Source organism: Nanorana parkeri, unplaced genomic scaffold (genome assembly GCF_000935625.1).
Source record: "Nanorana parkeri isolate BGI_ZX_2015 unplaced genomic scaffold, ASM93562v1 scaffold13, whole genome shotgun sequence".
NCBI lineage: Eukaryota > Metazoa > Chordata > Amphibia > Anura > Dicroglossidae > Nanorana > Nanorana parkeri.
The window spans coordinates 4,035,319-4,051,125 of NW_017306281.1; the positions used below are offsets into that span (position 1 = coordinate 4,035,319).

The window sequence follows — 15,807 nt, forward strand, 5'->3', positions numbered from 1 at the left end:
CGCCCACAGGACGGCCTGTGACGGCCGCACGGCTCCCTGTTTGCCATGGCGCCCTGTGCGGCCGCACGGCTCGCACACCCCTAAGGCCGGCCCTGTGTGTGTATACTGAATAGGAATATGAAGCCAGAGTTGTGATTTGCTATGTGCGTGTACACTTGGGTCTAAAAGTGTGAATGACAATAAGTAGCTGCAGTGGCATGGAGAACTGAAGTCTTTTTTCATACAAATAGAAACATCCTAGTTTCCCTCCAATGCTGTCCTTTGTACAACTATGTTTATGTATATTAACCCCTTCGTGACTGACGACGTACAGTGTACGTCGCCAGCATCGGGGCTGTTTAAACAGACTCCTGGCGACTTTTGCCGCCGGGACTCTGTTTAAACTTGTAGAGCCGACTGTCGGCTTTACAACAGAAGCGATCCTGGCGACTTACCTGTCGCCAGATCGCTTCTGCGTCCCGAAGAAGGGGCCGCCCCCCCCCCGCCGGACAAGTAAAATAAATCTAATAATAATGAAACATTTTTAAAAGTCCCCCGCCCCCGCGTCACCACGTAAACACGCGTCGGGTGCGCCTACGTATGAAAACGACGAACGCGCTACACATGTTGGGTATCGCCGCGCACGTTGGAGTGAGAGCAATAATTCTAGGGCCAGTATTTTGGGGTATCTCTAAATTGATGAACTGTGGGGGCTTTTAAAGCGTCTTCTGTGGACTTTTTGGGGTACTGCAGTTTTTCGCCGTTTCACGGACGCACGCAATTTGTAAACTGGGCATGTTGGGTATCGTTTTACTCGTTGTAACCTCATCTTTTATATTTCATTTAAGGAATGGGTATTTTGTTGTGTTTTGGGGCATTTAATTAAATGTATCACTAAATTTTGGGGTTTAATAAGGAGTTGCGCTAATATTGCGCAACATAAAAATTTGCAACTACCACCATTATATTGTATAGGGTCTTGGCATTCAGAAAATATATAATGTGTGGGGGTTTAAAGTCATTTTCAGGCCTAAAATGTGGAATATAACATGGGTGCAAAAAATGAAAAAAAAAAGGCCTCAGTCATGAAGGGGTTAATACCTTTCCTTCCAACAAGAACTTGGCAAAACATTTGTAACGTTCTAGACCTTCTGGATAATCAACAATCACAGCGGGCAGCTGCCATCCAACTCGATCTAAGGGATAAAGCATTACACAGTAGGATTAGAAGACAACGTTTGCAGAGGAGATGCTAACTAAAGTTCTACATTTATCAAGTCTAACAGCCTAACAGTCAGAGGTTACCTTCATGCAAGCCTAATATGGAGCATTAAATGCAAAGCCAGTATCGCAGTGGAAAAAGATTCTCAATTGATGATTGATAATTGACAACTGATAATTAGGGCTGGTAATGATTAAAATTTGTGTTCGATTAATCAAAATTTTTTTTAATCGATTCATTTCGATTAATTATAATGCACATACAGATCCAACTACATTGGCCTATACACATACAGCCCAGCAATTAAGTAATAAAATGAACTAGGATCACACTAATCCAGCACGTTATTAATCTCACGTGCCCCACTCAATATGGCCGCCGCCTGAGTGTGGAAACTCAGAATAATAACGTGCTGGATTAGTGTGATCCTAGTTCATTTTATTACTTCATTGCTGTGCTGTATGTGTATAGGCCAATGCCTTGGCTGGCGCTCGTGCAGAGAGTTTAAAAAAAAAAATTAATCGATCAAAAAGATTAACAATTAATCGAGAAATTGTTAATTTGCACAGCCCTACTGATAACACATTTAAAAGGTCTAGCAATTATTATGGAGTTGGTGTTACATGTGTGTAAGCATGGGTCCCATTGCTAAGAGCATGCCTCGGGCTAATAACTCTAGGACAGCACCTGTAGAAAGAATAAATGTTACAGCACATACTTTAGGAGTCATGCTGTAATTAGCTTTACAACCGACTAACACGTAAGCAGACACGTGTACACAGATAAGCACCAATATCAGTATCATTACAACAAACTGTAACATTGACAAAATCTAAACTGTAAGTAGACAGTAAAGTGGCAGCATGTTAGCAGGTACAGTTGAGTGTCTATTTTGCAATATACATACAGAAAGTACTCGTCCTGTGACATTTTATTCTTCCCGTTTCAGCACAAAAAAATGGTGGAGGGTTTTCCAGGGGGTCTGCAAAGTGACAGTATTGTGGAAGCAGAGCAGGAATCCACTCAGACTCTATGGATGAAATTCCTGTAATAATAGAAACAATGCATTAGTCATGTCTCTGAAACATACAGTCCCAGAAAGCCAATGAAATCAACAGATCTCTCTCAACATAAATGCCGAATCTAGAAGACCTTTAATGTACTCGGTTTAAGGAACACAATACAGAAGACAACACCATGAAAAAGTATCCAGAGCTTGCAGTGATGTTCAAATTTTAGCTCAGAATTTTAAACTCTGGCCCACATGTATCAACCTCCCTACAACACGAACCTGTCCATTAGTCAGAGTCTCAGAGCATCCCACTATTGGGAAGAGCATGGCAAAGCTCTAATCGCAGAGCTAGGGGATGCCGCTTGTAAAATGAGCACCATGGGTTTACAGGCTGCTCTGGACCATTCGGAAAGCTATCTGCAGACACCCCTGGGAGCATAGTTTTAACCTACTATACTTTTGTTTTCACTGCAGGTGTTCTTAAAAGTAAAATTAAGCTGGCCATACACCTTACAATTATCTGCAGATTTTCTGTGGTCAGATGGAAAAGATGTAACAGATTCCTCCATCTACACTTAACTGTGTGGGCCAATCTGTTGCACTTTTTCCATCTGACCACAGAAAATTTGCAGATAATTGTAAGGTGTATAGGCACCTTTATAGTGAAAATAAATGGAAAACGAGTAGTCTCTTGTCCTCCAGGGAGCCAAAAGTGCCCTTCAGTGTATGCATTCAGATTGCTAGGCAGGAAGTTTATGCTTCACAAACACTCAGTAGATTTCTATTCATCTCCAAATATACAGGCAGCAAAGCTTAAAAAAGATCATCTGCAGGGACAATGTAATCAATGTTATCACTAATACTCTCCAACTTCAAATTAAAAATACCCCAAAACTATCTTACTTCCTTTGCCAAGCTCTTCAAAATAATGTTTCCCTTCATATACATGTGTATGCTTATTCGTGAATTGCCTGTTTAAATCTACTTTTTTTTTTAATTGTCACTTATTATATTGAATTAAGGAAATATCACCATCTATTTAGGATATTGGAGCTGCTTTATCTGAATTGAAATAGAGGAAATACATTTCAGAAATGTGTCTATCTAATATGGGCATTAAAGAGGAATTTTACCCATATCTTAAAAATGATAACAAAAGGCACATGTAGAAATGTTTAGTAATGACAATCTACAAACAGATACTTCTAGATAACTGCAGGCTTTTATTCTTTACATAACTTATTTTTCTTTTCTTCCCCAGTCTTCTCACAGTGGCTATTTTTTTTACTAAGAGCAGAATAATCCATCTCCCTTTACTTCCTGGAACTCTGGCACATGCGACTAGGACATGTGACCACGCACATCATCTCAGGGGAAAAATGCTTTTCTGTGAGATGTTAATGAGATTGCCCAGCAAGGCACTGCTGGTGCAACCTTCCCAGGATGCAGCTCTTAGGCACAGGCTACAGGCGAATGCCTATGATGACCAGGAAGTGGAAAACCTGGAAATATATGTAAAAGAAAAATGTGATTGTTTAATGAATGTAAGATGATTTTTATATCAGCATGCAGAGCTGCATGCTGATGTGATTTTTAGTGGAAGGGGGTAAAAGTCCACTTTAATGATAGATGGAAACCCTTTTTTTTATGATCGAGCATAAACAATGATTTAAATTTATTGAGAAAGACATCAATTCATTGTTTCCCCCATCAATTAATTGATTTGAGGTGTACTATAGTATAACAAGCAGATTACAAAATCTGCGGTATTATTATTGGTAATGAAAAGAGATAACACTTCTATCTATAACAACCATGGGACTTCAAGATCATAAGTACACCAACATCATCTTTTAAAATAGTTCAGTGTACATTATGATAACACTTCTACTAGATGGCTGCACTCATCATATTTCATTTATACTTGGAAGACACAAACAATGAATGGCTACATCACACCGCACCTTTCATGTACATCTTTGTGGTTTCAATAATTTCCTGGTAAACTACAAAATCAGGAAGCTGCTTAAATAGGGAAGAGTTTGGATGGATGAACACTGGATCTTCAAGAAGAGGAGTCTGTAGAAGTAAATCAAATAAATGACAATCAACATCTTTTTTTAGATTTCAAAAAATATCAAATGATCATGATTTATTGGCGACATTCTGCTGACCTATTTACATTTCTACGTTAAAATGTGCTTCCAATAAAGTAGTTATAAGGCAAAAAGTATAAAGGGAACTAAAGAGGTACAGCTTTTCTACTCCAACACTAGAATGTTGTTTGGGAATCAGAACGCCAGCTTTAAAGACCAACTATGGCCTCACATGAAAAACATATAAATGTTGCAGCACTTAATTATAACGGCATCTGCACTTACAGTTCTTTTAGTCCCCCTGCAAAGTCCCATGTATACCTGTTCATCTAGTCAGTGAAGTTCACCTAATGCAGCTTCCTGTGAAGGTGTGGCAATGATGCTGCACTGCTCCTGAATTCAGAGCAAAGTTGCCACCCTCATGTAGGCTGTGCCTGCTGGAACCAGTGGGATGATAAAATGTTGTGGGAGCTTGGCTATTAGCATTGTTCTTACAATGTGCATTGGGGGCTCCAGCAAGTTACGTCAATCACGCAGGCTCAGTTTAACATGTGGGTGTTATGCAGTCTGCCTAGGAACTCCCACTCCTCCAGACTGACACCCACCAATGAAGGCATTTTTATACTTGCATAACTCCTCCAAGGGCCAGCCCACTGCTTGCATTTGGGCTGAGGGCTCTTGAGATGCTGTAATGTTTTCAGGAAGCTATGTACAGCACCTAGCTGGCCTCTCCCACCATAATCTGCCTGCTCTGCATAGAAAAGCCCAAATACTTAGTGATGTGTGTCACAGGGTCTAATATAAAGTATGCAATTTAAAAAGAAAGGTTACTTTTAATAATTTTATTAGCATTTTCATGGAGGTGGGTGGGAAACAGGGAAGGCCAAATATAAGCAGATTAAACTTCAGGATTTGTAGCTTTGTTCATCTGACCCTGAGATTTCTATAGCCCTGCCACACACCACAGCCAGGATGGTGGCCTGATTTTTCTTTGCTCCACTTAAGAGATAAAGCTAGATCACTCACCCCCCACCATCCCCAGCCTCTGACTGGATAGTATGGGTGAGGAATTGTGTATTCCTTTGCAAACAGTAATTTCCCATTCCGTCAACATCTGTCTTGTCAACACATGTGTACACAGCATACATGACTGGATCCTAGTGCCATATTTCCCTCTCGAAGTCTAAGGGTTTGCAAGAGGCTGACATCAAGTCAAATTCAAGTACACACAGTAGTTGCATCTAAAAAATATATTCAACTATTTTTATTTTAGTAAATGCCTGTGTCTTTTATTATTCCTGTGTGGAGATCAGCTTTATGGAGGATTTTACAGAGTAATGCAGTGATCTGTCTGATTAGGACCCCTCATTCAGGTCAGTTCCAGACTGCCATAGTCACAACCTTCATCACCTGTTCTCTATAGTACAGGAATGACCAACTAAAAGTTGATGTTACACAGGAAACAGATGTCTGTCAAGATAAAACCCATAAGCTATCATAGATGTGGTGGGAATGTTTTTTACAAATTAAATTTGAAGGGTTCAAAAACAAATGTATAATTTTTTTTGGAAATGCCCTTTAATCTTATTTAGAACCATCACAACAATAAAACGATAGACATCTGCATTTGCTGTGCTATTTTTTGTCTTCATATGTATTTGAAAATAATTTAGAAGTATACAGGCAGACAGGAACAAATGCTCGTAGTCACCAATAATATGCAGACCAGAGGCCTATGTGCAGGGAAATGGCGCAGAGTTGCGGGAGGCACAGAATCTAAAATATAGTTGCGGGAGGCAAAGAATCTAAAATATAGTTGCGGGAGGCAAAGAATCTAAAATATAGTTGCGGGAGGCACAGAATCTAAAATATAGTTGCAGGAGGCACAGAATTTACAACATAGATGTGGGAGGCACAGAATTTACAACATAGATGTGGGAGGCACAGAATTTACAATATAGTTGCGGGAGGCACAGAATTTACAATATGGATGTGGGAGGCACAGAATTTTTTTATAATAGATCAGACGTTTTTACTGCTCATTTTTTTGCTTTCCCCTAATACACTTAAAAATAGACAAAAGGTTTCAGTTACTGAATTTGCAGCCACCCCCGTGTATAAATAAGGTCCATGGAAGTCTCTCCATTTAAGCTAACCTAGCACAACATTCTGTCTGTAATGTGGTGACATTTTTATAGCATAAAAAGAGATTTCCCCACCGACATGGACAGAATACAGTTTTCAGTAACATGATTTGCCAACCTTATAAGCATTCCTCCACTTCTCATTGAGAAGTTCTTCTGGACGAATCCGCCTGGCAATGTGATCACCTAAACCAGACATGACAATCTGCATCAAATAGTTCACTTGGCTTTCTGTAGGTGGTGGCATCTTAGAATCGAGGAATATGGCGACATCAGGGCACAGTGAATTTACTAGAGAAAGAAGCAGATGTTATGAACTCCCTTATGACACATTAGTAATGTGTCTTCAGTGAATGTGGATATATCTTACCAACTGTGGTAAGTTGTCCTCTTAAACGTCGTATCTCCATCATGGCCTTAAACCTCAGGCCATTACTTTCACAGAATTTGGGAGTCAGGCCTGAGTATTCACATGCACCTACTGCACCTGTAAGAAAAAAAAGACAGTGTAGCTCCGTCGTTAAAACAGTGCTTTATAACAATCCAAAACACAAAGTGTAGATCACTTGCTCAATATTTAAAACAAGATCTTAAAATTACAAAATTTCTTCCAAAAGCTTTTTAAATGACATATAAAAAGCTATGTAAATAATTATTCACAATTAGGGGTCTTTTTATGAACAATTATGGCCACTAGATCAGTGGTTCTCAACCTTTCCAGGGCCGGGACCCCTTGGTAACATTTGTCAAGTTGTGGTGACCCCCCAGCGGAGTGCTGGACTCCAGAATTAGTAAGGTGCTGGACTTGGGACTAAAAACAGAAGCACACTCACAAGAATACAAACCTTCCCCAGCCCCTGCTGCCTGCTCTGTCTCCATGCAGCCTTCTCAGCCCCAGCACTGCTTAGATGCCCGCCTCATGCAGAGCCCGCACTGTATGGGAGGCAGGAAGAGAGCAACGGCTGTGAATATAAAAGTCCTACTGTACAAACTCCCGGGCCACTAGATGTCGCTGCAGCGGCCAGGGAGTGTGTACAGCGGCACTTTTATATTCACAGCCTCTGCTGTCCTCCCGCTGACTGACACTACTGCGCTAGGAGGAGGCTCGCGACCCACAGGTTGAGAACCGCTGCACTAGATGTAGCAGAGGAGCATAGGAATAAATTAGAGGTGCAACGAAATGGAAATTTTAAAACCGAAATTCATTTTTATTAAATATTTTTATTTTTTACTTTACTTTTAGGGGCTTCTGGGAAATATTAGGGGTCTAAACAGACCCCTGATATTTTCCTTTTAAAATAGAAAAAAAGATTCAGAGTCCTCAATCTCTTTTTCTGCAGCCCCTGTTATCAATGAACAGGAATCCTCTATACTGAGTGTTCCTGTTCATTCATAAAATGGAGGACAGAGTATGGTTACTATAACTACAATCATGAATGAACAGGAGGTGATGCAGGTCACTTCATATTCATTCATAATTGAGGATATATTCCACATACAATGTCCTCAATTATTTACAAACACTCAGCGATCACTGAGTGTTTGCACTTGCTCTCCTCCCTGACACGCTGTCACAGGAGGCTGAGCGAGCAGAACATTTTTGGCATTATTTGCCCAAAATAAACTTTCACAGGGTGAATTTAAATTATCTATAAAAAAGACGCCAAAGTGTCCCTGTATTTGCATAGCAGCATTGATTATAGAAGGAGAAGAGAACTTCATAACTGATAAAATACATCTCTCCATCAAGTTAAAACAGACCTGAAGTCTGAAAATAAAAAACAGCTAGGAGATGGATTTTTTTTTTTTTTTTGAAAGACGTGCATAATCGCTACTGCCAAAATCATCTCCACAATCCGGCTCCATTCTTGGCATTTCATAGATGCACATAATACAATTTTGCGTCTATGAAATGCCGAGAATGGAGTCAGATTCTGGGGACGATGTAACTCATATGAGCAATAAGCAGGGAAGCAACATAGGACCAGGAAACAGTGGAGAAGATGGCAGTGGTGTGGTACGGATCAGTGACAGCGGGCAGGGACCCACTAATGCTAGGGGAGAGCACACTAAAGTGTGGCATAATGTGCACATCTGCAGTGAATAATTGCATATTATAGCAAGAACCCCCTAAAAGGGAACAAGGAAAGCTCCACTTTAAAAGGAATGCATATTTATTTCAATGTTTGTTTATATATATATATATATATATATATATCTATATAGATATATATATATATATATAGATACTCTGCTTCCTGCTATGTAACACTACACAATGGCTGGGATTTACACCTCTTTTATAATGCAGGTCTATGATTTGGCTGACACGGAAAACAATGCAGTCCCTATGTGGCTTATACATTCAGATAAGCAAGGAGGCAGAGTAATTGTAGTGGCTAATCTACACTTTCTTTTTTACATATAATGCAATAAAAATATGGAAAAACAATTACTGCAAACACTGCACTAAAACTCAATATGGCCTCACTGAAAACACACTGAGGGGAATTTATCAAAACTGGAGCAAACAAAATCTGGAGCAGCTGTGCACGGCAACCAATCAGCCTCTCTCTTTCATTTTCAAAACGAAGAGGACATTAAAGTCACAAATGTTTCCTCCTCCACCCATGCTGCTTTAAGGACTGAAATGATGCTTCTTGATCCGATTATCTTCTTCCTTCCACTTGTATTCATCAATCCCTCCAGCGCTGGTGCCGGTCTCTGATCCTGCCCAGACTACTCGGGTCCCACGGTGTCTGCCCGACGTGCATGCTTCCGGCTGCGTGCATTCACCTCCACGTCGAACATCTCTACTGCACATACGCCCGCCCCATCATCCTGAATGGCCACTCAAGAAGACTCAGATCTTCAGAAGGGAGTGACACAGGTACGTGTTTACCTATTTGGTAACTTTTGCATATATCTACTGGTAGTAGATATATGCAAAAACAAAGGAGAGTTTAATTCTACTTTAACTACCTCCCAGCCAGCCGCTGTGTATACACGGCCTGCTGGGAGCTTCTTGGATGTAACTGGGCGTGTATACACGTCCTGTTACATCCGCCCGCTCGGATGTAACAGTAAAAATCCCCACCCCTACATACACGCATGTAAACATGCGTCAGGTGCGCATACCTGCGAAAACGACGTTTGCACCCATTACGCCGCACATGTTACATATCGCCGCGAACGTCGGAGTGAGAGCAATCATTCTAGGGCCATCAATCACTGATAACACTAAACTGATGAGCGGTAAAAGCTTTTAAAGCGTCGCCTATGGCCAATTTTGGGTATGCTAGTTTTTTGCGAGTGCGCGCAATTTTTACGCTTGACATGTTTGGTGTCTATTTACCCGACGTGACCCCGTCTTTTATATTTTACCAAAAAAGTGGGTAATATTAGTTGTTTTATAGCATAATGTAAAAAAAAAACTTTTTTTTTTTCAAAATTTTCAGTAATTTCTCCTGAATATAGTAAAAAATAAAAACCCCAGTGGTGATTAAATACCACCAAAAGAAAGCTCTATCTGTCTCCAAAAAAATGGTATACAATTAATTTCAGTACAGCGTTGCATGACGGAATAAATGTCAGTCAAAGTACTGCAGCGCTGAACACTGAAAAATGGCCTGGCCAGGAAGGGGGTCTAAACACCTGGTCTTCAAGCGGTTAACAAAACAAACTGAAGAGAGAAGCTGATTGGTTGCCCTGGATAACTGCTCCAGATAATGTCTGCTCCAATTCTGATAAATTTCCCTCACTATACTTTCCTTTTAAAGGCAACTGCTGCTTAGAAACTGGAAAAAGCATGCTGGCCTTTGATACATACCTAACATAACCATCAAGTCACCAAGCTTTTGAGCGGGGCCCTGCCCTGCCCATATCCTCTGCATCTGTAACACTCGAGCCTTCTTGGCTTTCAGTGTCTCTTTCTCGTCATCACTAATTGCTGGTCTAAAGAAAAGCAAAAACACAATTCTAACATTACAGATAAATGTACAAATGTGAAATCAAGGAAGGAGGTTCTTTCCCTCTAATGAATGTACAGCTTAGACGGAACCCTTTCAGTGCTGTACACCACCTGGTCAAATCATTTCATGTTTAATCACATCAATAAAGCACATAGCGCAAGAATCAAAACTGTTCTAATCTTCCCCAGAACGCATTCCCTTTTTTTGAATCCTGTAGAGATTCTATAGAATTAAAAGACAGATGCGGGGGCAAATCAACAATTGTTTTCAACCATAATGACAAATCAAATGTTAATATCAAAGGAATTTTCAAATGACAGTTGTCAAGTCTCCTATGGCATTATCTTTCGCATGAACAAAAATCTACCAGTGTATGGCCAGTTTAAGAAAAAGTTAATTTTTTTCTTTTAAATCAGGCATATATAAAATACTGCATATTAAATACATTTACACAGCAGGTGAAGTTCAAGGAGGGAACATGAAGCCAGCTTCCCGGCCAATCAGCTTCCTGACGAATCAGGAAGCCGGGCAGCGTGCAATGAAGCGCTGCCCGGCTTGCGGAATGGCCGGGAAGTCGGCTCCATGCTCTTTTATCGCAAGTGAGAGAGCATGGAGCCGCTTCCCGGCCAATCAGGAAACCGGCAAGCGTGTAATGACGCGCTGCCTGGCTTTCTGAAACAGGAAGTATTGGGCTAGGCATCGTAGCATATGGGCAAGTACGGGTACTCGCCGAAATACTCGGTATCGGCACCGATAGCTATACTAGTAACGCTAGTCGCTATCGGTGCCTCCTTAATTTGTATAATAAAGATTTTCAAAGAACTATTGGGCAGCTAGGTGTGCTCTGGGGCTACACATTCTGTAACAGTTGATGAATTGTGATAATCCAATAATGTTGGCTATAGACATACAAAAACACCAGAAAAAGGTATGAGCTTTATAAAACAGCACAATATGGTAAATATGTTGCTCACCCACCTGTCCAGCTCTTCAAACAGTTCTCTCACAGTCATAGCTGCCACTATAGTAATAATGTAAGGTAAGCAATCATGCTGCTTCCCCAGAGCAAGCATTTTAGCATAGCGTGGAGCTACTGGAAATGATGCCATGGTCTTCCCTAGAGGAGTGATTGGACTGCTGAGTTTAGCCTTCTGTAGAACATTTAATCTGCAATGATAAAAACGTATCATGTTAAAATTCACAGAAAGAAATCTAGAGAATGCATAAAAGCAATTATCGTAGTTTAAAGCATTCAAGTTGTTTGGTTAGTGAAGCATTTCTACAGCAGTCAAAGCAAAGTCAGCATTAGATAGGACACCTAAAGCATGGTTCAAGTGCATGGCCCAGAACCTCTAGCCTAATAATCTAAATCAATTCTCTGGAAAAGCACACAGGTGTCAGAATGTCCATCAGATGCTTTCTGTGTGACAGCGATATTAACATATTTAGGTGATAACTGGCAAATAATAACTTCCAACTGTGAAATTATTGCCTACAGAATGACAATCATTTGATGTGGATGGGTTCCTTTACTTTAACCACTTGAAGAGCGGGGTGTTAAGCCCCTTTCCTGTCCTGGCCATTTTTCAGTATTCAGCACTGAAGTACATTGACATTTACTCAGTCATGCAATGCCACATCGAAATAAATGTTATATCTTTGTTTGGGACATATAAAGCTTTCTTTTGGTAGTATTTAATCACCACTGGGTTAATTTTTTACTATATAAAGAAAAAAAGAACCAAAAATTTTGGAGATAAAAAAACCCAAAACAGTTTTTCCTACATTATGCTATAATATAACATTTACTATTACCCAATTTCTCGGTAATAAAAGAAAAGATGGGGTCACGTTGGGAAAATACAAGTCCAAACAGGAAGTTTGCCTGAAGGAACCGTGCTGGTTCCGAAACGTTGCTGTAAAATGCTACACTATTTCTAGTCAATAAACAAGATTGACTTGGCATTGCATTGGAATGCGAGTGACTTCCTGTTTGAACTTGTGTTTTGCGGAGGCATCTGCTGTCAACCGCCCTGTTTTACCTGGGCTTCCATCCGGTCAGAAGTCCGATATACACCAAGATTTAAAACAATATCTTCTGAGTGGTAATGATCCTGTATTTCCTTGAATGGCGCCAACAGTGATTATCACTGCGAGCACAATATCTGCTGTTGGTTCCGGACACTGTAAGGCAGTGTTTCTCAACCTTTCTAGGGCCGTGACCACTTGGTAACATTTGCCAAGTTGTGGTGACCCCCCAGCGGTAAAATTTAGGGATGACCCGGCTGCTGCAACGACATCTGGCGGCGTGGCGGGAGAACTGACACTGCTGTGCTAGGAGAAGGCTGAGGACTCTCACCTAGCACAGCAGAAAATCACACAGCGACCAACAGGTCGAAACAAACAAAAAAAAAAACAAAACACCATAGGAATGCATAGCTAGATTCCTATTGGCTATTTCTTCACTTTGCAATAGCCAATAGCAAACTAGCTATTGCACCCAACCTCTGCTGCTGTCAATCACTAGAAGAGGACCTGATGGAGAACTTCAGGTCCCCCCTGCTGATTGGCAGCAGCAGAGGGCAATGCAATAGCTAGTTTGCTATTGGCTATTGCAAAGTGATATAGCCAATAGGAATCTAGCAATGCATTCCTATGGGGGTTTTTTTTTTCTGACTGATGGCGGCCCCAGATGTCAGAAAAAAAAAAAAAAATGATCGCAGGGAAAGGTTTACTCTGCTCGATCGAGCAGAGTAAACCTTTCTGGGAGAAAGTGTTTCTCTCCAAGGCAGACGGGAGCCGCTATCTAATAGAGGGAGACCCCTGGCAAATCGTAATTCGACCCGACGGGGTCGCGACCCACAGGTTGAGAACCGCTGCTGTAAGGAGTGCAGGAGACATATCTGTACACTAAGCCTTAAAACTGTGTTGCCTGCAAAATTGCAAAAACTACCGTACCCAAAATTAGGCATAGATGACGCTTTAAAATCTTACCGCTCATAAGTTTAGAGTTAACAGTGATTGGTGGAACTAGAATTATTGCTTCCACTCCAGCGTTCGCAGTGATATGCGCAATCGTTGTTTTCACACGTAGGCGAATCCGACACTTGTTTGAATGGGCATGTACATATACATTTTTTTTATAATTTTATATGTGACTTTTTTTTTTTTTACCACTTAACTTTATTGCAAATCACATAAGGGGATAATAAGTCCCCTATGTGATAGCACAGACACAGTGATACGTCAGAGATGTGCTTCATTAGCATTTTCTCACGTTACAGCAGCTGGAGAGATGATAGGCTGAAAGCCGGAGTAATGTAATGTGCTTCACTAGCTGACTATCAAGCTACCAGCTTGCCGGAGAGATTACAGGCTAAAAGTGGAAGGGATGTAATTCATATCACTTCCGCATTCAGTGATCGGAGGAGAGATCCGTTGTGCTGGTCCCGGGGCCGCACAGAGGACAGCGGAGCCTGGGATAGCCAGCAGCATAGGGAAGGGGACGCACCCTTCCCACAGCCCTCCCTCACCCTTCCCACATCATAACGCTGGTGTTTTTCAAGGGCTTCAGTTTGTCAACCTTTCTATAAACCTATCAACCTTTTTATAAACACCCACCCGCAGATATGAAACAGCCGTCCGGCCGTTTATTTACAATCGGCCAGCCGGCAAGTGGTTAATATGTCTACTAGAATGGATGCATTGCTCATCTCAGCTACCAGTCAACAAAAAACAGACAACTGCAACATGAACAGGTGCTTGCTTGCTAAAGGTTTAATAGTTCAAACCAGAAAATGTTCAACCGCATTCATCCATTACAAACCAAGAAAAACAAAAAACTCAATACTCTAGTCTGCTCATTCCCAGAAGCGGGGCTATAAAAACATACCTGCCAGTCTTTGGCGGGTCCTGCAATGCTCCCAAAGAGATCAGCAATTCCTCTGCTGCAATCAGGGAATCAGCAGATGGAGGTGTAGGGAATGGAAAATTTACTACCTGAAAAAGAAATAGGAATTCCAATATGTGCTGTACATCTCATTTGAAAAAAAACAAACATCTTTGTGAAATTACAAAATGATATACAAGACCCATTAACAGAATATTTGTGATCCATCCGACCACAGTGATCAGTTTTGTCATATGCTAGATAAAGTCCGGTTTGCCGTATATTTACATAACTGTGAATGAAACATGACCCGCTTTCCACCTCACCTTTTCAATATTCAAATCCTTCATTTGAAGAACTAGATCTTCAACAGGACGCCTAGTTATTTCAGGGTGAGAAAACTGCTCAAAATCACTGAAGACAGCTGATGAATATAACCTGTACACAGAAATCAAAGACATCATTAAACAGGGGATAACAAGGACACAGATTCTAAGAAAATAAAAAAACACATTAATACACAAGGCACATGAACACCCCTGCCCAGGGGTGTCCCGAGACTGGGTGACACCCGGAGAGGTTACCGGGTGTCACCCCGCCGACTCGCCACTGCGCATGACGTCATCACGCACGCGCAGCACTCTTCTGATGCCTGCTGACGGCCATCTTGGTGATGGACACCGGCAGAGAGAGGAGGGTACAGGTCCCCTCCTCTCTCATGATACTGTCGGGGGGGGGTGTGACACCACGGTCATTTTGGTGTCTACTCCAATGGTGTCACCCGGGTGCGGGCCGCACCCCCCTTGTGACGCCATTGCCCCTGTCCATCCCTTTTATGACAAACTACCATAACCACTACACTGGTAAAATCATAAGTAAAGGGTGTAATGTTTGTAATCAGAAACCATAAGTAAAAGGTTGTAGTGCAGAAAGCAGCAGTTATAGTAATATCCAGTGTAGCTCATAGCTGTACATGTCTCCTGGGTCATTCATTGGGAACCACTGGTGTAGAGCTATAGATTCAAGTTCTAATTTCTTTTTCATAAGCAGATTATAGGAAAAACCACAAACCTGTAGCAGTGACCAGGTTCTGTACGTCCTGCTCTTCCAGCTCTCTGATCAACTGAGGCTTGTGACGTCCATTCCACACGGAAAGAGGATACACCAGTCACTTTGTCGTAAAATCTCTTCTTTACTTTACCACAGTCAACCACATACTTTATCCCAGGGATAGTAAGGGACGTTTCTGCCACATTGGTGGCCACAACACATAACCTGGTACCACTGGGTGGTGGGCGGAATACCTGAAAAGGTTGTCAATCAGTTACACATTTCTGAGTTAAAGCGCCCCTGCCACCAGAAATCTTGCAGCAGTCAAGGATAATAAGCACTTTTTTCTACACTTTTATTAGTCTCTCTGCACTGTCATCAGATAAATGAGAAGCTCTTCAGTAAGCCTCAAATGTAAAAAAAAAATAGCAGGGTCAGAGTGAC

General features: G+C 41.3%; 2 protein-coding genes across 2 annotated transcripts in view; both read right to left on the reverse strand.

Moving 5' to 3' along the window:
* The window catches only part of UBC (ubiquitin C), a 29,702-nt gene extending 22,470 nt beyond the window's left edge, over positions 1-7,232 (reverse strand). The window contains exons 1-2 of the mRNA XM_018557304.1: positions 7,227-7,232; positions 2,849-2,856 (exon numbers count right to left, since the gene is read on the reverse strand). The gene's annotated coding sequence lies outside the window, so the exon portion shown is untranslated. The remainder of the gene's footprint in view (positions 1-2,848; positions 2,857-7,226) is intronic.
* The window catches only part of DHX37 (DEAH-box helicase 37), a 48,053-nt gene that overhangs the window by 4,888 nt on the left and 27,358 nt on the right, over positions 1-15,807 (reverse strand). The window contains exons 16-25 of the mRNA XM_018557283.1: positions 15,385-15,617; positions 14,640-14,751; positions 14,317-14,423; positions 11,403-11,591; positions 10,283-10,407; positions 6,824-6,940; positions 6,572-6,744; positions 4,178-4,292; positions 2,109-2,246; positions 1,081-1,175 (exon numbers count right to left, since the gene is read on the reverse strand). Coding sequence (XP_018412785.1) covers positions 1,081-1,175; positions 2,109-2,246; positions 4,178-4,292; positions 6,572-6,744; positions 6,824-6,940; positions 10,283-10,407; positions 11,403-11,591; positions 14,317-14,423; positions 14,640-14,751; positions 15,385-15,617 — 1,404 coding nt within the window. The remainder of the gene's footprint in view (positions 1-1,080; positions 1,176-2,108; positions 2,247-4,177; positions 4,293-6,571; positions 6,745-6,823; positions 6,941-10,282; positions 10,408-11,402; positions 11,592-14,316; positions 14,424-14,639; positions 14,752-15,384; positions 15,618-15,807) is intronic.